The sequence below is a fragment of the Schistocerca gregaria genome, chromosome 5 (genome assembly GCF_023897955.1).
Source record: "Schistocerca gregaria isolate iqSchGreg1 chromosome 5, iqSchGreg1.2, whole genome shotgun sequence".
Taxonomy (NCBI): domain Eukaryota; kingdom Metazoa; phylum Arthropoda; class Insecta; order Orthoptera; family Acrididae; genus Schistocerca; species Schistocerca gregaria.
Window position 1 is genome coordinate 90,679,716 of NC_064924.1, and position 23,323 is coordinate 90,703,038.

The following is a 23,323-nucleotide window of genomic DNA, read 5'->3' on the forward strand; positions in this document are numbered from 1 at the left end:
ACAAGATAACACAAATTAGAGCTTGTATGGAGGCATACAGAAAGCTGTTTTTCCATAGCTCTATTTGCAAGTGGAACAGAAGAAGGAACAACAAGTAGTAGTGCTACATACTCTACACCATGCGCCATACAGCTGCCTGCTGTATATTTGTAGATGAAGATATTCAGACTTGTTAGTAAGTAACTTCTTTGGATTTGGAATTATTACTTCTTGAAGTATGAGGATGTTTCACCTGTCTCGTGTATCTTCTTTACCATGCAGAATGGATTTTGTTACAGATGGTTCTGTTACGGATCTCAATAATTCTGAGGGATGACATTTATTCCAGCTGCCTTGTTTCAACTAACCCTTTCAGTGCTGCTGGCACTGATTATGGGTTTCAGGAGTCTAAACATCTAAGGTCATCATTCATCAGTCTCTTATTCACCCTATCCCCAAGGATGGATTTTGTATTCCCCCAGCCGACAGCATTGCCATAGTGGTAACACTGAAGTTAAGCACTGTCAGGCTTTGCTAGCACTTAGATGGAAGACTGTCTGGTCTGCTGAGCACTGTTGACATGTGGGGTGCACTCAGCCCTTGTGAGGCAAATTGAAGAGCTACTCGACTGAGAATTAGCGTGTCCAGTCATAAAAACTGACAAAAGTTGGGAGAGCGATGTGCTGACCACATGCCCCTCTGTATCTGCATCCAGTGATGCCTACTACATGTTGAGGCAATTAGTCAGTATTGTTGGGTCTTCCAAGGCCTGTTGGACGGTGTTTAGTTTTAGTACCTGTCTATGACTAGACTTGATTCAATGTCTAAGTATGAGAATGTTTTCCAAATGTTTGCATAATGTGTATCTGAGGCATGGGTACCAGCCCAGTATTCACCTAGTGAGATGTGTGAAACCGCATCCATCCTAGCCAGCTCACCAGCTCTCATCAATCCATGAGATGGATTCAATCCAGGTAAAGCTCACTCCCCCCTCCAAGTCCCAAGAGCGGCAAGTTAACGCGTTCAGCTATCCAGGATGATGGCTTTCATGATCTCACGTCTGCCAAGTTGGTTTCCTGTATATAAAACTTCTATATATTACTTCCATCTACATTCACTCATTGATATTACTTCCAACTATCAGCCTTCCTTTATTGGCCACTAAGCTCTAATTACCTTATTTGCCCATATCCATTATTCTCATAGTCATGTATGCTTCTATTGCTCTGCTTTTGTCCTCCAGTCATTTCTGATTTGCCATTTTGCACTTGCTATCAGTCTCATCTTTAGATGTCTGTACTTCATTTTTCCAGCTTCATCTACTATAAGCTTATGTTCTTTTTCCATCAATTACCTTTAGTATCCTATTTGTTGCTCATGGACTGCTATCTGGCCTCATGTTTTTGCATACTTGAAAACCTGCTGCTCTCACTGCTATATTTCTCAAAGCTACTCATTGTATTCAGTTTCCTAGCTTCAGTCAATCACTGCCTAGAGCCCCTTTTAAAACTCTCAATAATCTCTGGTTCTCTCAACTTCTTCAGTTTTAATCTGCAGTTCATAACAAGTAAATTACCGTTCAAGTTTAATATGCTCCTGGAAATATTTTGCAGTTTAAAATCTGGTTTCAAAATCTCTGTTTCCCCATTATGTAACCTATCTGAAATCTTGTGGTGCATACCCAGTCTCTTCCACTTAAAGTGCCCTCCTTCCACGATTTGTATACCAAGTGTTTGCAATGATTAAATTGTGCTCTGAGCAAAATTCGAGCATACAACTTCCTCTTTCATTACTTTCCACCAGTTCATGTTGTCTCACTATTTTTCCTTCTGTCTTTTCCTACTACTCAATTCTAGTTGCTCAACACAATTACATTTTCATTTCCCTTAATCTAAATATAATCTTTAATATCATTACAATTTTTTTTTCTTAATATCTTCATCTGTGGAGCTAGCTGGCTTATACACTTTTGCTACAGAGGTGAGTCATGGCTTTGCATCCATCTTGACTATGATAATACTGCATGTTCATGATCTCGTACATAGTAGTTCACTCACATTTCTTATTTGTTATTAGTCTTACTCCTGTCCTACCACTATTTGATACTGAGTACATAAGCCTGTACTCATCTGACCAGAAGGTGTGTTCTACCTGCCACCTCATATCACTAATTCCAATTACATGTAACTTAAACCTACCCAATACTCATTTCACCTTTTCTAAAATACCTACACAAATACGGGATCTAATACTACACAAACCAACCTGAAGAATGCCAGATGTATTTGTCTGATCATAACATCTCCTGAGTAGTTCCTAACCAGAGACTGAATTGTGGCCTACTTTATCTCCAGCATGCTTTACTGAAGAGGGTGCCACCATCAGTAAATAATAAAGTAAAGCTGCATATCCTCAGTAGCTATAATGTGGCTACTATTACGAGGCCAACTGTTGTCCCTGGAAGCGCTGAAAACATTTCTGTTCTTCAGTAACTCTGTCTTAGTGGGACCTCCGTGTTGTTTCACCTGCTGTACTGCTGTTGGTATCACTGAGTCATGCAAGCCAACCCACCATAGTTCATGTAACCCAGGGGAGAAGAGGTAATGATGCACAGTCCACGACAGCAACAAAAATGTTTTACAAACTCTGGAAAATTTGTTCTAGCCACTACATACCCTTCCTTTACACATTCATCTTTCTTGTTGGTACCTTTCCTTTGACAAAGCAACTACTTAAAAAACAATAACACAATTTCATCATCAGATATGTGGTTTTGTGAGACAGTCCAAGTGAATTGTTCGATTTTAGCTACCCTACTACTGTCCCAAATACTGATGATCCAATTTTTGACACTTAGGATTTTAGTATTGATCCTTTATCTTTGCACATTTTCTTTGAATGTTATGTAACTTGTCATAATAGCTTTGGAACAATGAAACATTTAAATGACATAACTGTAAATAAAATATTTTATAGTAATGTTTCGCTTATAACAGTTATATTGCTAGATGTTTACTAAGAGAAAATAAAATAAAGAATCCGGTACTTATGTATTAACTTACCATCACGTTCTTCTTTGGCATTGTTGTTATTTTCTTCTATCTCCAGCTCATGATCTCCTCCAATTACTATATTATTGTCAGGTAATGTCACTGATTGCTCTGAAATTCAACTTTCAGATTAAAATGTATTCTGTTATATCTGAATGAACATGCCATGCCACTTTTAAAAAGTGACTGGCTAAAATTATTTGTCTACTCTCTATTAAATATGACGTAACCAATATCACACAGGTATCAGAATAATGTCACAACTGAGTATTTTAAGCTACAATTCAGCGCCTGAGTGTGCATCAGTTAAAATGGATTCCTGAAAATTTAATATCCATAAACCAGTCCTGTTGCTACAAATCAGTATAAATACCAAAACTGAAAAATATCACTATGAAAACATGTTTCAAATATATACACATATAACTGATCAATAAAACAAATTAATATATACAGTGGGCAGACAATATCAGCAGTTACAAATTCATCTGCAACACAAAATATGCAAAGGCTCATTAAGACAAGAAACAAATAGAGAAAGACTGTCACCATGTTTTATAGAAATGAGTAACACCTCAGCAGTAATTCAAATTTTAATTTTCTCCCAAATGTGTAAAGATTATGTTTTCATGCAAAATTAATAGAACACACACACACACACACACACACACACACACACACACACACACACACACACACACACACAGCAAATGAAAGAGAAGAAATAAGCACCAAATTCTGATATTAAGTGAACAAGAAAATTAGTGAATAAAGAAACAGCAGCAACAGCTATAAGAAAAATAATGCTACAAATATATAGTTGAGAAAGCAACATTATTTTCTGTTTAACATTGTCCTAACTACAGTAACCAACACCATCTAGAGAGAATGGAACAGACCACAATACCATTAGTAATTTCAGCCAAGAAATGTGACAAACAGAACCATCCCATAGAAATTTACAGAAAGTGAAAATTCATGTAAATGATAAAAGCTTCTTACAATAACAGCATATTTTCTGTGAATTATTTAACATTTTAGTTTCCATTACTGGAAGTGTTTTATTTTGTATGAAAGAACTATACTTACATCCCCACACAGAAACTAAAGCTATATGAAACAAAACAGACAGGAAGTGTCCAATTATGTATCAACAAGAGAAAATTATAGTTAGCACAGGGAGAGTTTGAAGAGTTAGGAGCATGTTTGGTTGCACGCGAGGTGTGAAGAAAGGAAAGAAGGTGGGTGGGTGGGTGGGAGGGAGCGAAGGGAGGGAGCGAAGGGAGGGAGGTTCATGATTAATGTCCCATTGTCAGTGAGGTTTGCCTTAAGCAATTAAGGATAATCATGGAAAACCTAAATTTGGACAGCTGGGTCACGATTTGAATCATGGTCCTCTCAAATGCAGGTATAGTGTGCTAGCCACTGTGCCACCTCATCTGGTATGTACTTAAACTAAAAAAGAAATAGAAACTTGGTGCCATTAGCTTTCGTCTGCCACTCTTTGATCAGCTACAATTAAGCTGTTACTATTTCTATTTTCTGTTTATTGTTTCCACCTGCATTTTTCTTTATTGTACTATTAAAAACCAAAGAGAAAAATGAGGTTCATAATACAAATGAGCATACTCCTGTCTTCTATTTATTCACACATATCATCAGCATGGGTGCTGCTTTGGCTCACTGGAATACCAACACAGAACAATTGTAAAACATTTGTTACAAAGCTCTGCTCAAACATCTCTTACTGTGATTGTATTCACAATTGCTTATTGTCAATATATGGAAAGGGCCACAGTCTCCCAAACGCAGGCACATGAAAAATATAAACATATCTCAGACACACTGAACAATGTAACTGCTACACAACAACTGGAAGAATGCTACTGATTATGAAATCATTCGAATAGTGGAACAGTGGTGTATATAATACAACAATTCTAAATCTGATCAAAATACCTACAGATTTCTAGTTAATAAGAATAAGTGCTAGCATTTCCTCATAGTTTTTCGCAGTGGCATAACTGGATGAAATGTTCTGTTTTCAAACAATGTCAACCAAGATATTAGTTCTTGAGTCTTTAACAGTTGTCACCATCACTGTCATCAGGTATTAAAGCTTTTAACTGACTGGACAGGTAAGGTGTCTTACACACAATGCACAAGCATCCAGTTTGTTCCACAGGTACACCAAATTAATCTGGACCATCTCTGGAATGCTGTGGATGCTGTCGCTTTGCATGTTTAAGACGAGTACTTTGCCCATCCAGCAGTCAGTTCTAATTCCTGAGGTCAGTGATGGTGACAACTGTTGAAATCATGAGAATTATCTCAACTGACATGGCTTGAAAACTGAAAACATTTTATCCAAGGTACTACAGTACAATCAATGAACAAAGATCCCTGACAACTGCAAGAGCTGTTGCCAGGTTTCCACTGAAGCAGGTGAAAACAACTGTATACACAGCTGTGAGTGAGGCTTTGCACTAAGATGTATACAAAACCACATCATGTCAATAGTTGAGCTAAACGCGCAATGCAACCACGTCAAACCAACTGCAACTGTCAGATCCCTTCTGTCGACACCCCTAACAGTGTTTGATAATATTACTCAATACATAAATTTTACAGACATAATCCTAGAACTCAACTTGATCTTCAGGATGGTGGTACACAAATGCAGCCAACCTTCAGGGCCAGCTTTGCGACTGATCAGATGTGACCAAGTTTACATGGAAAGTGGCTGTACAACATGCACGCAGTCAACTTTGGGCAGCCGGCACATTTGTTCACAGTATTTTGTCACATGTTCAGTCTTCGGCCAGTGAGCCTGCTGACGCCAAAGTTGTGTGCATTTGGACGGGGCAGTGTGCATGCTAGACTGCCAATGTGTGGCCTGCTGTTGATGCACTTACAGCGGTGTGTATTTTTTGCATTAGATTATTTGTTAGTAGCTACATTTCCGAAAAGGGCCTTTCAGCCATAACGAACTTGGATACAGTGAAATTTATTATAAAAATTAGGGAGATGCCTGCTTTGTGGGGCTTTTGATCTGTAGACTAAGGAACAAAAAACAATTAAGTTCTTTTACCTTTATTCATATTTAATTAACAAAACACATACATTTAATTCAGTGAATGTAATCGAACTGCCATTGCAGAGCATCTTCATACAACAAGTAATGGGCCAATACATTTCTGTTGTGTGAATTGCATTTATGTCTTTGTATTCATTATGGAATATCCTCATCTACACAATTTGTTCAATGTACTTAGAAATTGCACACCACCTCTATTCTGTGCATAGTCGTGCAGAATGCAATATTCCTTCATGACACCTATAGCAAAATCCACGTCTATATTTAGGTGCCTGTGAAAGGCCTGCTACTCTTATTTGCACAACAGTTAAAGAACACCGATGCACTGTTTGCCGTTTTCACCAGTTACGCATGCTTTCCATCAATGGCATTAAGACAGTTTCGTAAACTTGTCTTAATTTCAAATTATTTTGCTATTTGCTGCCAGCCATTTTTTGTCAGCTCTGACATATATTCCTTTTTCAAGATAATCCGGATGATGAACATACCCTTCTGACAGTTTTTCTGATACTTGCGACTCCAAGTGGAAAAGCACGATGTTAATCAACATATGAATTTCCAGTCGCTAGATATCTGAAAGGGAGAAATTACTAATTAGTCCACAGATTCATAAAACAGGTTACATTTCAGGCAACCTTTTTCGAAAAAAATTCTTGTAACATTTTGTTACAATTATCTTATAAGCACAATTATTCCTACTATTTTTGAAAAATTAGTGTACGTCCCAACAATTTCTATCACATATAGTGTGCAGAAATTCCTCCAACATATCATTACACATAGCTTCAACTGACAAAGAAACTTTATTGGTAGTTCAAATAATATTTCATTATTACAGATATGTCCGTTACAGAAGAAATGGCGTAACATGAAAGATTCCTACAGCCGACAAAAATGGAGACCAACTGGTAAAAGTCGTTCTGCAGCTATGAGACAGATGCCATATCTGTATTTCAGTCTAGTATTGTTTGTAGATAATACCACCACATCTTTGCATACACACAGTAGCATACCACCTTACAACCGCCGAGATTTAGGGTTCACCTGAAAATAGTTTCAAGTGGTCTGTACCAGGCTAGAGTGTTAAGTAATAAAAGGAAGACAAAACAAAAAGTAAGTACACAACTAACTGAAATGACACACACACACACACACACACACACACACACACACACACACACACGACAAATGAAGCCACGTTCTTTTCTTAGCTTTGGTCAGTGAAAATATTCTGGCATCTGAAACTGTCTGTAAAACAATATATCGTAAGTATTATTGAAGCATCTCAGTCACATCCTAGTTAACCAAACGCTTCCTCCCACGAATGCTACCCACAGTATGTTTTTCATTCTTCACAACCACCATGTGGATATTCCACACAATACTAACCTCTAGCTACACCTTTACCTTCTGATCCAACAGATTATCACCAGCAAAGCTAGCCCATGCTATCTGGTTCTTGTTCTTTTTCTTCTTCACAAAATGATACTTCAACAGAGTACGCACCAGAAACAACTGATGATTGCAGTACTGACAATAGTGTTCCCTCACCAGTACTCAGATGTTTCGGTGAATCATGAAGTTAATATTACTAAGAACAGTGATGTTTTACAATTGTAATATTATTAAAATTATTCTGTAATAAAGCTTACTTTAAAATAATTAGCAGTTTCTCTTCATTTCGTAAGCATATCTGCATTGCTGTGTCTACATCCCTCTTTGTTGTCTCCAGTTTTTTTAAAATATTTCATCAAAACTTCTTACAGACATTCAAGTGAAATTAACAAATTTACCTTCCTGTTTGTGAAGTTCACATAGAAGGCAACATACATTCTGTCTGTAGACTGGAATTACAATAACTTATTTTACTCTTTCGTTTCAACCCACAATCCTAGTGTTAAGCAGCTTTAGTGATCTCCATAAACTCCACTGCATGGCTGAGCTGTGGTCAACTGACTGCCAACAGTGTCAGACAGGTGCAGCTCAGGCTGTAGTAGTTGGAGACTGCTGCTGATACAACAAGGACTGCACGACCAAGCGGTTGCTACATCGCAATGAGCAGCCAGAGTGGAAATATCAACAACACAGCAAGAAGGCACAGCCATTGCAGCATCAGTGGCCCGATTACCTCATATCCAAGACACACGGACGTCTTGTAGCTTACATGATAAAAACTGATGCTGTACCAAACAAGGAAGAGCCTGGGCCACTTAAATACCCATCATTGTTAGTAAAAGATATCACAGTCTGCTGGCTACCTGGCCCAAGGAGCGACCTGTGTTGGTTTGCGAGTACAAAAATACTAGCTGCAGCCCTGCTCTGCTGTGGGCTTATTGTGCTGTATCCAGTGGGCCACTTCAGGCCAGATCTTGCCCTGTGCCATACAGTTGCTCATTTGCCATACCTGGAGCAAGCAAACTCTTGGCAGCATTCCTCTGCTCTGGGCAGACACTGCTATGGTGAGCTGTCCTGCACCAAGTCCACTTCGTGATCCTGTGCGCCCCGTTGCACCTCATCTGCAGTTACTTGTTTGCTTAGAGGTAGTGCAGCTGCCATATTAGAACACTGACTTGCTGGCGTCAGTGGCCTTGACTTGCCATTGGCATCATCATTTCCTCACCTGCACGACATCAATGAGCTGTCTGTGGGCCACAGTGCCCTGCCTGTCGGCTGTATATCGCTAGCAACTGGAGGGCATTGGTCTGTCTGGACATCAGCATAACTATTTTTGTAGTACTGAATAATAAATGTGTGGTTTATCAATGCTGTTTCATTGATGCCACATTGGACATTACTAGACATCCACTCACTGCCTCACTGCTACCCAACCTGCATTGTAGAATAGCAGCATTCTGACCTCCAACAACACCATTCCACCATCCACCAGAGGTTAATCAACATGGTTGCTACAAAATTATGACAGATCTTTTACATGGAGCACTATAATAATTCTAAGTAATTATTTAAACTTACTGAAGTGCCTCAAAAATTCAATTGAGAGAGGAGAAAAATTATCAAATATAATTAATGACATTGAAGAAGTTGCTATACATTTGCAAGTAATTATAAAAAAACAACCTTTCACGGATTCTAGCATGTTGTGGCATCTTATGTAATGAACCAACAGACAACATAATCAAAACAGTGACAAACTCAGGCAAAAACTTAAGTGGTTGTGTTACTCATATAAAATGCTTGGATTAATCAATGACAAATCAAAGTATGAGAGATAGATGAAAGGGAGTTCAATCATGAGAAGATTTCAGTATGATCTGTTGCAATGATTTCATCATTTAGCACTTGGAATTACGCACATGCTATTAAACCACAGAAACTTTACTACCCAACTGTTCTGGATACAGAAAACAGTGCAGTCATCATAAAGCATAAAAGGAGCGATTTATCTGACATCTAGAAGAACAAGAACATGAGCATTGGCATCGGGCAAAGGATGGAAGTTTTTCCAAAACTTAAGTTTGTAAACTGTTTGCATGCCATCGTGGTGAAAGCATACCATGCACGGCAAAATGATGCTATCCAATATCATCGCTTAGGTAACTGTGGTGCGCCAAGGGCCATAGATGACAAGGGTAAATGACAGCTGCTGTGATGTTTATGGATGAATAGACATACAACTGTTGAGCGACGGACTGCTTAGATAAAACAAGGGGCTACCAACAATGTCTCCTCAACTACCATTCTGCAATCGTTGCCGTGAATGGGTCTCCACAGCAGGTACCTGGTTCACGCACCCATACTGACTGCTGTTCACTGGTGACAAAGAATGGGTGCACATCAATACCACAACTGCATGTCCACTGAGAGGCCGCAGGAAGCCTTTTCAGATGAATCGCATTTCACATTCCAGTGGCATGAAATTTTTGAAAGTAACATTCTCCAACAATGACTGCAAGGGTCCAGGCCAGAGGAGGGAGTGGTATTGCCTGGAAAACGTTTTTTGTGGCATTCTCTAGGCAATCCCATCATTCTAACATTTTGGAAGGAACAGTGGATTAACACAAGTATGCATCTATTCATGGGGACCATCTCAACCCCTATATGCAGTCTGCTTTTCTTCGGCATGATAGCATCTACCAGCAGGACACCCAGCTTGCAGTGTGCATGTGTGGTTCGAAGAGCACCAGGATGAGTTTATCTTACTTCCCTGACAACCAAATTCCCCAGATTTACACTCAGTTGAGAATCTGTGGGACCACCTTGGTCGGTCTGTTCGTGTTGTGGGCCCCGAACTAAGAAACCTAGCGCATGGCACTGGATCTCGCATGGTTCCATAGCCCTGTTGGCACCATCCAGAAACTCATTGCCTCTTCCTGCATATCTTACAGCAGTCTATGCTGTTAAAGGTGATTATTCAGCCCTTTGACATGTATTACATTAACGTGATTGGACAGTATATATTCACACCCCCTATGAAAGTAAAGGAAATATTCTTAACCTTATCGGACACATTTCGTACTTCATATACAGTCATGCTGCTACTAAAAAACTGCACTGTTAAAATCTCAGATAATTATATGCAATACTCAGAGATTTAAAATTTTACCTAAAAACTGTAATAACTTTTCTTGTACTACAAAACAGTATTAGGGATTGTAATGTATTTCCTTATAAGGTACTCTAATGCTGTAAATATCACTTCACAAAAATTGAATTGTTTATCTGGAATATCCTTTGTTTTGATGTAAAAAATAATTATTTAATTACATTTCATTGTATAAGTGTTGTAGGAGGGAGGGAGGGGGGGAGAGAGAGAGAGAGAGAGAGAGAGAGAGAGAGAGAGAGAGAGAGAGAGAGAGAGATATGTGAAGTGTGGATGTTTTATTTTATTGAAAACTGTGAAAGAATGCACCCCAGAATGTTTCCAAATGGCAGTTCAGATCACCAGCCAATGAGAATTAAGCATTTCCAGTACACAGTGTGGGGCTTTGAACTGTACATCAGTGAGCCAAAGATTTGTTCAGTAGTCATTTTTGTGAGCACATTATGTGGAACAGTGCCACATCAATTTTGACTAAGATGATGAAAATCATTCATCATTCATCATTGCGGCACATGAAAAGCTATTCCAAGTGCGGTGGGCAAAATGTCAAGACAGAATGGATCTCACTTCAGGGCTTGATTTTAGGAAGTCACAGCCTTGTTGACATAGCTGATTAAAACATTCAAGAACAGGGTAGTACTGAGTGACATGTGGTGTATTCTTAAGTCATTTTTGAAGGGATCATCAGTACTAGGATTGGATTCTCACCCCATCCGGTAAGTTTCACCTGACCTGGGATTCGGGACGACTTTTCTGTAACTCTCCCCACTTCCTAAAGCTCATTAATCCTCTTCCTTCGTGCCTCTTCATTTCCCTTCAAATCTTCTGTCAGAAAAAGGAGCCACTTTGTCTAAAATCTAGCACATTTTCACATTTTGATGTGTGTGTTCTTCTGCAACTGTTTGGTAAGTACATCTACATCCACATCTACAAGTATATTCTGCAAATCACATTTAAGTGCTTGGGAGAGGGTTCACTGAACCACTTTCGCAATTTTCTATTACTTCAATCTCGTATAGTGCGCGGAAAAAATGAACACGTATATGTTTCCGTGTGAGCTCTGATTTCCCATATTTTATTATGGTGATTGTTTCTCCCTATGTAGGTTAGCATCAACAAAATATTTTTGCATTCAGAGGGGAAAGTTGATGTTTGAAATTTCGTAAGATTCTGCCGCAATAAAAAATGCCTTTGTTTTAATGGTGTCCAGTGTCCTGTATAATTTCAGAGACACCTCTCCCCTATTTTGCAGTAATACAAAACGTGCTGCTGTTCTTTGAATTTTTTCGATGTACTCCATCAATCCTATCTGGTAAGGATCCCACACCACCCAGCAGCATTCTACAAGAGTATGGACAAGTGTAGTGTACGCAATCTCTCTAGCAGATCTGCCACATTTCCTAAATATCTAGCCAATAAAACGCAGTCTTTGGTTAGCCTTCCCAACAACATTTTCTGTATGTTCTTTCCAATTTACGTTGTTCATAACTGTAATTCCTAGGTATTTAGCTGAATTTACAGACTTTAGATGTGACTGATTTATCAAGTAACTAAGTTTAAGAGACTCCTTTTAGCGCTCGTGGATGACCTCACACTTTTCATTATTTAGGGTCAATTGCCAATTTCACACCATAAAGATATCTTTTCTGAATTGTTTTCCAATTTATTTTGATCTTCTAATGACTTTAATAGTCAGTAAATGACAGCATACTCTGCAAACAACCTAAGACGGCTGCTCAGATTGTCTCCCAAATCGTTTACATAGATAAGGAACAGCAAAGGGCCTATAATACTACCTTGGGGAACGCCAGAAATTCTTCTATGTTACTCGATGACTTTCTGTCAATTACTACGAACTGTGACCTCTGACAGGAAATCATGAATCCAGCCACAGTCACATAACTGAGATGATATTCCATAAGTACGCAATTTCACTACAAGTCGCTTGTGTGATACAGTGTCGGAAGCCTTCTGGGAATCCAGAAATAAGGAATCAATTTGAAATCCCTTGTCAATAGCACTCAACACTTTGTGCGAGTAAAGAGCTAGTTGTCTTTCACAAGATGTTTTCTAAATACATGTTGACTATATGTCAATAGACCGTTTTCTTCGAGGTAATTCAAACTGTTCGAACACTGTATATATTCCAAAATCCTGCTGCATGTCTATGTTAATGATATGGGTATGTAATTAGTGGGTTACTCCTACTACCTTTCTTGAATATTGGCGTGACCTGCACAACTTTCCAGTCTTTGGATACAGATCTTTTGTGGAGCAAATGGTTGTATCTGATTGTTAAGTATGAAGCTATTGTATCAGCATACTCTGGAAGGAAGCTAACTGCTATACAATATGGACCGGAAGACTTGTATCTGTTAAGTAATTTAAGTTGCTTTACTACTTCAAGAATATCTACTTCTACATCACTCATGTTGGCAGCTGTTCTTGATTCGAATTCTGGAATATTTACTTCACCTTCTTTGGTAAGTAGATTTTTTATCCATCCAATTACATTATACTTTTAAAAATTGATTATTTTCAGTGAAAAAAGTATATGACAGTTCTAGATTCATTCATTGTTGAATGAATGAACGAATGAACAAATACAGATCCAAATGAAAAGAAATTCAGAATCTTAAGAAGTGTCACACAAGTAAATTCCATACTCCCAAAATAAATCATTGCAACTGTAGAGTGTTTTCAGATTCCTAAAGCTAAAAACAGGCCAGTTAGTTATAATACATCAGTAATGTATAGTCAACGAACCTTAAAGAAAATAGCCAAAATTAACAAAGAAGAAACTGATGAGTTTTGTATTTAGGGCAGCTGAAGACAATAACTGGACAGACAGGAAAAGAAATAAACAGAAGAACAAAAAAATACTCTATATCTGAGTGTTGGTCTGTGAGAACTGGAGATTTCCACGTTAGGAAGTAATAGGAGAGAAATGAAAAAAAAAAAAAAAAAAAAAAAAAAAAAAAAAAAAAAAAAAAAGCATTGGAAAGGATCATAGAACAGGTTGGTGTGAGAAACATAATTATGAGTGTAACAAATGTGAAACTGAGGTATACTTGATCAGATAGCCGTGCATGTCAAAGAGCTGCTTTCAGGACAGAGAGGTGTGTCAACACTGGATAGAATCCACACAGCAGATTAATGATGAGGGGCGGTGTGCCAACTTGCCTGGATGTGGCTTTTAGGCAGTTTCCCATAACCAAATACATCTACATATATCATATACATTCCGCAAGAAACCGTAAGGTGCATGGCAGAGGGTACCCTGCACCACTACTAGTCATTTCCTTTCCTCGCAAACACAGCAAGGGAAAATCGACTGTCTGTATGCCTCTGTGTGAGCCCTAACTTCTCATATCTTACCTTTGTAGTCCTTACACAAAATGTATTTTGATGGGCAGAGCAATCATTTTGCAGTCAGCTGCAAATGCCAGATCTCTAGAGTTTCTCAATAATGTTCTTCAAAAAGAATGTTGCCTTCCCTCCACACATTCCCATTTGAGTTCCTGAAGCATCTCCGTAATACTTGTGTGCTGTTCAGACCTACCAGTAACAGATCTAGTGGGCGGCCTCTGAATTGCTTCAGTGTCTTCCTCGAATCTGACATGGTGCAAATCACAAAATCTCCAGAAGTACTCAAGAACAGGCTACACTAGCATCCTATATGTAGTCTCCTTTATAGATGAACCACACTTTCCCAAAATTCTCTCAATAAATTGAAGTTTAACATTTGCCCTTCCTACCACAATCATCACATGCTCATTAAATTTCAATTAATTTTGCAATTTTATGCCGAGACATTTAAACAAAATGATTGTCAAGCAGGACACTGCTAATGCTGTATCCAAATATTATGGGTTTGTTTTTCCCATTCTTCCACATTAATCAACATTTTTCTACATTTAGAGGTAGCTGCCATTCACCAAACCAACTAGAAATTTTGTCCAAGTCACTAGACGTAGACACCTTGCAGATTGCTGCCCAACCTGTCTGTCAGATCATTTATGAATACAAAAAGTAGCAGCAGTTTTATCAGACTTTCCCTGGGGCACTCCTGGCAATACACTTTGTCTCTGGTGAACACTTGCCATCAAGGACAACATACTGGCTTCTGTTACTTAACAAGTCTTCGAGCCACTCACATATCTGAGAACCTATTCCGTACACTCATACTTTCGTTAAGAGTTTGCAGTGGGACACAGAGTCAAATGCTTTTCGGAAATGTAGAAGTAAGGACTCTGCCTGTTGCCCTCCATCCAATGTACACAGTATATGATTTGAAAAAAAGGCAAACCAAGTTTTGCTCAAGCGATGCTTTCTAAAACTATGCTGATTCGTGGACATCAGCCTTTCAGCCTCAAGGAGACTTACGATATTTGAACTCAGAATATGTCCAAGAATTCTGCAGCAAACCAATGTTAAGGATATCGGTCCATCCTTTTACCCTTCTTACTCACAGAAGTCACCTGGTCTTTTTTCCAGTCACTTGGGGCTTTGCAATGTATGACAGATTTGTGATCCAGAGTGAAATTTTCACTCTGCAGCAGGTTGTGCACAAATATGAAACTTCCTGGCAGGCAAAAAACTGAGAGCCGGACCGAGACTCGAACAGGACCTTTGCCTTTCGCGGGCAAGTGCTCCACTATCTGGGCTACCAAAGCACAACTCATGACCCATCCTCGCAGCTTTAATTCCCTCAATACCTCATCTCCTACCTTCCAAACTTCACAGAAGCTTTCCTGCAGACCTTGCAGAACTAGCCTTTCTGAAAGAAAGGACGTCATGGAGACGTGGCTTAGCCACAGCCTGGGGGATGTTTCAAGAATGAAATTTTCACTTTTGAGCAGAGTGTGCACTGATATGAAACTTCTTGGCAGATGAAAATTGTGTGCCAGACCAAGACGAACTCGAGACCTTTGCCTTTCACAGGAAAGTGCTCTACCATCTGAGCTACCCAAGCATGACTCACAACCTGTCCTCACAGCTTCAATTCTGCCACTACCTTGTCTCCAGCTTCCAAACTTCACAGTAGCTCTCCTGCAAACCCTGCAGAAGTAGCACTCCTGGAAGAAAAGATATTGCAGAGACGTGGCTTAGCCACAGCCTGAGAGCACTTGCCTGTGAAAGGAAAAGCTCCTGCGTTCAAGTCTCGATCTGGCACAAAGTTTTAATCTGCAGGAAGTTCCAGATTTGCGATAAATGCACACTAAGTACAGAGCAAATGTTGTAGACTACTTCTCAAACCAAACTGGGATTCCATCCAGGCCTGGTAAGTTACTTGTTTCCAACTCTTGCAGAAGCTTGTTTATGCCAGGGACACTTATTATTATGTCCCCCATACAATGGGGGTCAAATGACACAGTATGTTTGTACGAATCTCCAGTGTGAACAATTTCTTAAAGGTGAAATCTGTAACTTAGGCTTTATTTTGCAATCTTCTACTGCCACACCACACTGATCAATGAGTAACTAGATGGATATCTTAGATTCGCTCAGTGATTTTACATAGGACCAAAATTTTCTAGGGTTTTTGTGCAGATCTTTTGCTAAGGTATGACATTGGCAGCAGTAGTATGCCTTGTGCACAGATCTTTCCACACACGTACAGATATCTACTATCCTTTGCCTGTCTTGACTTGCGCATCCTCTTTTGAACTGACAGCACAGCAGTCTTTGCTTTCTCAGCATATATTGACTTTTGTTACTGAGCTATGAGGGGTCTTTTCCATCCTTAATCCACTTACTAGCCACGTACTTCTCCTGAGCATGATTTACAATCTGTTTAATGTGGTGTCACCACCAGACACCACACTTGCCAGGTGGTAGCCTTTAAATCAGCCACGGTCCGTTAATATACGTCGGACGCACGTGTCGCCACTATCAGTGATTGCAGACCGAGCGCCACCACACGGCAGGTCTAGAGAGACTTCCTAGCACTCGCCCTAGTTGTACAGCCAACTTTGCTAGCAATGGTTCACTGCCTACTTACTTTCTCATTTGCCGAGACGATAGTTTAGCATACCCTTCAGCTACGTCATTTGCTACGACCTAGCATGGCGCCATATTCAGTTACTATTGATATTGTGAATCATGTACCGTCTGTACAGAGCGATGTTCATCATTAATGGATTAAAGTTAAGTATTCCACCAGCTACGTTCGTTTTTCTAAATGCTAATTTCCTTGTCCTGTTCCAGACCTCATGCCAGCCTGCATGAGCTAAAACGCGTGCCTTTCAGCCTCCTCTTGTAACATGGTATTTGACTCTCCTGCCAACCACAACATTTAAACTTCACATATAATTCCTCTACTTCCCTTAGACAGAACTAAATGATGTCAGTTCACCGTCTAAGTGAGATGCTAACAACTGCTTATTTACTCTTTCTATCAGAAACATTCTCCCAGCCTTCTTAACCGATTTATTGACATTTGTAACCATAGTCGCTATGACATCATGATCACTAATCCCTGTCTCTATACTGATGCGACCACTAATGTCCGGCCGGTCTGTTTCTAGCTACTAGGTGTAAGATATTTTCATTGTGTGTGGGTTGCCAAACTAGCTGCTCAAGGCAGTTTTTGGAAGACTGTGTTGAAAACAACTTTGAAAGACCGTTTGTCTGTACCCCTTGCAATGAATTCATAGATATCACAATCTATACTTAGTACGTTTAACGTCACCTTCAATTATTATAGCACGATCTGGGCATTTATGTGCTAGTGAGTGAGCCTCCAAGCCCATGTTAACAGGGTGGAGGGACGGGAAGGGGGTCGGGGGGGGGGGGGGAGGCAAGTTTGGGGGCAGCTGATGGTGTGGTAACAGGGAGGGCATCCAACCATATCTTAAATCAACCATTCCACCATTCCAAATCTGTTACCAATCACACTGACCCTGAAAAAGAAGTAGATGGAACTGAAGTAGAAAGTATGTGGAGATATGTAAGGAGGTTCTTCGTTGGATTCCAAGACATCACAAAAGACCAAAAAGACAGATTTCTTTTAGTTCCAAACTACCATAATACACTTTTATGAACAATTTTAAATGAATGATGTTGCAAGGCAGGGACTGTTGTGGGCACCACTGTAATAATCTAACCACCAAGCACAGTTAGTTTGCAAGACTGTGTTATGTTGTATCCATGGTGTGCACTCGTGCACTGCATATTAATTAAAGTTAAGTGTCAAATGATGTGGCATCAGTTAGCAATTATTTCATTGAAGTTTAGCGAGATAAGGGACTGAATTTTTCTTGTGTTTATTGCACGCCAGAGACAACCACAAATAAACGGCAGTCAATAGGTAGGTCTACACTTCATAATTTTAGAAAGTATTAACCTGGACGCCACAGGAACCTTTGATTAATGCCTCCCATAGGACACATACACCAACTGTAAACAGCTTCCTACTAATGCAAGATGACATAATGCAAGGTGAGCAATGGCATTACAGAACTTGCAGGAACAACATGGATGTGTAAAGCTGAAACTGTAATGAATGATAAAGTCTAAAATGATAATACTAACAGTGACTGAACCACTGCATTGATTCTCCTCAGCTGCTAGTACAGATCTGGTTGAAATGGAATCAAAAGCTCTCTCAAAGTCCACGAATCCCAGTAAATTTAGGTCAAATGGCTCTGAACACTAAGGGACTTAACACTGGAGGTCATCAGTCCCCTAGAACTTAGAACTACTTAAACCTAACTAACCTAAGGACATCACACACATCCATGCTCGAGGCAGGATTTGAACCTGCAACCGTAGCGGTCGCGCGTTATCAGACTGAAGCACCTAGAACCGCTCGGCCACTCCAGCCGGCCAGTCAATTTAGTGATTCATACTCATTACTCTATTCTAAAAGTTTGTTCATGACCAGCAACAGGTACATTAAGCTGTAGCCACTTCTAAGGAAGCTTATTTTTTTGTTTGGTGACTTTTAAAAAATATTCTAGCAACTATCTTGTATGTTACTGGCAGAATGAGGACTGGTCTACAGTTCCCTTTTTTTTTTTTTTTTTTTTTTTTGTCTCCACTCTTATGAAGTGGGACAAGTACATCATTGTACAAGATTGGTGGAATTTTCTTCTTTTTTTCTAGAATTCTATAAATAATTTTGCTGTTTGTTTTTAAATAACTTTCCCTCCTGCATTACCATTTGTACTGAGGCACCAACATCTCCAGGCACTTTTCCATTTCTCTCCTCATATCTCAGGTTGTTTTATACATCTAATCTGGCGTTACTTCCAGAATATCATCATTTTCATTTTTAAATATCTGAAAAAATCTGTCTTACCAATTATACTATGCAAACATTTAAAAAAGTCTTGCAATGTTTGTACAAGTTTCTCTCTGGTGCTAGTTACTGTGACATTCACAATCTTAACTGATGAAATATGGCATCCACCTATCATGTGTGCCTGTTTTGCCTTCTTCATATTCTTATTGCTATCATTAATCACCTTTTCTCAGTATCTTCTCACATGCTCTCTAAGACACTTCTGAACAGTTTTGTTTAAATGGATACATTTGAACTTATTCCTATCACTGTTTGCTTGAAACTTTTCCTCTTTAATAGTTATCTTGATCCATCAGATTCACAAGAATGTATCTAATAAATTGTGCTTCATAATACCTATCAAGAACTGAGCACATTATCTGACACTGCCTACAACACCAGTTCTCTTACATTTTGTATAAATAAGAATTTCGAAAAAATTTGGTTCATTTTGCTGGTCTAGGTAAAATAGTAAGCCTAATACTTGTTCGCTTACATTCACTTCTCACACTGCCTGGTAAGGGATGACAAGTTAATAGCTTATGGGTAAACTAAAAACTATCAAACAGTTTGTACATTTTGCAGCAATATTTGGAATTAATAACATATTCTCCAGTTTCAAGCCGCGTCAAGTGGTTAACTGCGCACGAGCCTTCAGCAGAGGTCTCCTCTGCCATTGTCAAGGGGTTGACTGTCATCTGAATGCTGCTGCCGTGCTTATGTGGCCACACTGCCGCCAGTGAAGTCACTGGTGGTCAGTCCCATACCGTATATGTCAACGTTTTGGTGGCATGACTGCCGCACCTGCTTCAATTCCCCAAACACATGACCCCAGGCCATGCTCAGCTGCAATCTAACATTTTTATTGAGGATGTAGTCCAACATTTTGATCTCTACTGCTTCATATATTATGCTATACCAGAAGCTATTGGTCCTTTTAATAATAGAATCACCATCATATACAATTCGGTGCCCATTTTCCAGTGCATGCTCCACTATAGCTGATTTTTCAGGAGAGTGTAGGTGGAAACACCTCCATGTTCTATGCAATACTGTTCAATAGTGTGGAAAGAGTGATCGACATAAAACTGTCCACACCCACGTGGTATTTTGTATATTCACAGGCTTCATTACTTGCTGGAGGTCTGAAGACTGCACAGATTTTATGTTTCTTCTCGAGCAGGCTAATCTTTCCTGTTATTGAGTCACAAAATGGTAAAAATGCAATATTCTTTGTGTCTTCCTTGAAGGTCTTCCAGTTCCGCAGCTTAGATGAAACTGGTTGCGAACTTTGTCTGATGTAACTGTTTTCCTTGAAAACCTTATGTACGTGGCTCAGTTCCATCAGCAGATTTTTAGCATCTGAGATGGTTTCAGCTCCGTGCACCAAGGTCATTGGAACAGACCATTGGATGGTAGTAGCTGGTGATGTCCAGATACAGATACATGTGGGTGGGCTTGCAGTAAATATGGTGACCCAGACACCCATTGGGTTTATGGCAGACAAGGACGTCCAGGAACGGCAAGGAACCGTCGTCCTCTACTTCCATCATAAACTTCATATGGCCGTGGATGCTGTTGATGTGTTCCAAGTGCTCTTCCAGATTTTCATGTCCATAAGGCCATCATATGACAAAGATGATGTGGACAGTGATGAAAACTATTAGGCTACGCAGGAGCCATGTCCAAGACAATGTCCTCAAAATGCTCCATAAAGAGATTTGCAAAAACTGGAGCTAATTTGTTCCTTCTAGCTAAAATATTCTCCACCAAGTAAAAAATACGATGATTCCAGCTGTAGCAAACACCTTTATAGAGATTTTGAGGTCTTTGCCTTGGACATGGCTCCTGCAAAGACTATTAGTTTTTATCTTTATGTTGATGACACCTGTATCATCTGGTCTCATGAACATGAAAAGCTGGAAGAGTTCCTGGAACACATCAACAACAACCAAGACCACGAAGTTCATGATGCAAGTAGAAAAGGATGGATCCTCACTGTTCGTGGACATCCTTGTCCACTGTAAATCCAATCGGGGTCTCGATCACAGCATTTACCACAAGCCCATCCACACAGATTGGTATCTGCACACCACCAGCTACTACCAGTCAGCACAGAAATGGTCTGTTCTGATGACCTTGGTACATAAAGCTGAAACTGTCTCAGACGCCAAAAACCTGCTGAGGGAACCGAGCCAATTACGTAAAGTTTTCAGGGAAAACTGATACAACACACAAATTTCAAAAGCAGTTTCATCTGAGCCACAAAAGCAGAAGACCTCCAAAGAAAACACGAAGAAGCTAGTGTTTTTACCATTTTGTGGCTCAATAACAGGGAAGATTAGTCGACTCTTGAAGAAACATAAAATTGGTACAGTCTTCAGGTCCCCAGCAAAGTTCCATCTGTGAAAGATGATTTAGGCATCAAAACACCTGGAATATACAAAATACCATGCAGGTGTGGGCAGTTTTAAATTAGTCAGACTGACTGCACCATTGAACAGTGTCACATAGAACATGGAACGTTTTTCTGCCAACATTATCACGAAAAATCAGCTGTAGTGGAGAATGCACTGGAAAATGGACACCGAATTGCATTCGATGATACTTCTGTTATTAAAAGGACCAATTGCTTATGGGGTAGTGTAATACATGAGGCAATAGGGATCAAAATATTGGACAACACCCTCAATAAAGACAGTAGACTGCAGTCGAGTATGGTTAGGGATCCTGTGTTTGGGGAGTTGAAGTGGGTGCGGCAGTCACACTACCAAAACATTGCCACTGGAGGTGACACGAGTATATAAGCAAAGCAGTGGCATTCAGACAACATTCAACCACTTGACACCGGCAGAGGAGATCTCTGCCAAAAGCTCATGGGCAGGTTGCCATTTGACATGGCTCGAACACTGAGTATAATTTTTAATGGATATTGGCACAAGAGTATGCATTCGTACAATATTTCAGATCATTTCCACACAAGATTTAATTACTTTAAGCACATAATGACAGACTAAGGAAAAAGGATGAGTATTTTATTTTCAGATATGATAGAACAGTCTGAGCCACGCTGGCATTTGGAGCCATGTTTAAATACAAATCAGTTAATTTTGAGTTATTTTTACTGGGCTAGGGTAGGAAATGTTTCAACATTGCAGTAAAACTCTAAGAGGGCAATTATGGAATCACGTGATATTATTTTGGAAAAGGTATAAAGAAGCAGAAACTAACAAGTATCAGAATTAAGTTAAAAAGAGAGCTTATCTTTGTTGGCATGCATAAGAAAGCATTAATGTTTTCATTTATTATGGTGCCCACATATTTAAATTAACAATTTGCTTGATTAATAAGAGTGGTATTGCACTACCAAATGAAGACAAGAAAATTACTGGGGTGCTTTCAGTAATCTAAGAGTGACTAAGCTTCATGCATTGCCAAGAAAAAATTGAATATCTTTCTAATCAGAACAATGAAATGAAGTGTTCATAACAAACCATTTTATTTACTATAAAATCCTTCAGATTGACAAATGAGATTCTGAGTACTATTAACTGGTCTTTCCACTTTACAACTCTTAACACTCAGGCCTCTGAGCCCAAATGCAACTCAGGCCATGGCACTGCGCCCATTAGGACCACACCTGAATATATGTTTCACAACACACAAGCCACCTAGGACTCTACTACTAGACTAGGGTCATATGAAAACGATGTAGGAACATCTTGATGTGACTGACTAAGCATTTGTGTGTGTGTGTGTGTGTGTGTGTGTGTGTGTGTGTGTGTGTGTGTGTGTGTGTGGCGCGCACGCATGCACATTGTCCCAAGATTCGTGTGTGTATACTTCAGGTTTAGATGTTTTTTGGAATTCTGCTATAAAAATGTCATGTTTTTTAATAAGAAATTTTGATAACTCTAGAAGAAAAACTGCACAAATCTGGATTGGAAGGAGAAATATCTGAGTGGCGATGGTCTGAACAAATTTGTGAAGAACTCTTCCAGACACACACACAACACTAAGTCAAGAAACTGTTCCTAGTGCAACTACCAGCAATAGGCTTGTAGGATGACACTTTACTGATAAAATGTCTGCAACTGAGATGAAGCCGCATCCAGCATAGGTTTGCAAGATTTGTTCAGAAGAGATGAAACACTCTACTGGCAAAGAAAACAAGAAAGAAACAGAAGGGGACAGTTATACTTTGTAGCACCATTATTGATGAATTTGTAATTATCACAGAACTACAACAAAGATGAAAAATAAACACTGAACCTGATCTTTTTTAGTGTGTATTGTCCTTTGAGATCTCAAAGATATGCCAACAGTATATAGTGGGTTGGGTGAAATGG

The 23,323-nt window shown here is 39.4% G+C and overlaps 1 protein-coding gene across 3 annotated transcripts in view; it reads right to left on the reverse strand.

Moving 5' to 3' along the window:
- LOC126272983 (uncharacterized) overlaps positions 1–23,323 on the reverse strand; it is a 76,195-nt gene that overhangs the window by 9,899 nt on the left and 42,973 nt on the right. For 2 of the 3 annotated variants that reach the window (XM_049976329.1, XM_049976328.1), the window contains one exon: positions 3,042–3,140. In XM_049976329.1, the coding sequence (XP_049832286.1) occupies positions 3,042–3,140 (99 nt within the window). Of the gene's footprint in view, positions 1–3,041; positions 3,141–6,125; positions 6,700–23,323 lie in introns of those variants that run through there. The other variant, XM_049976330.1, reaches the window with a different exon arrangement.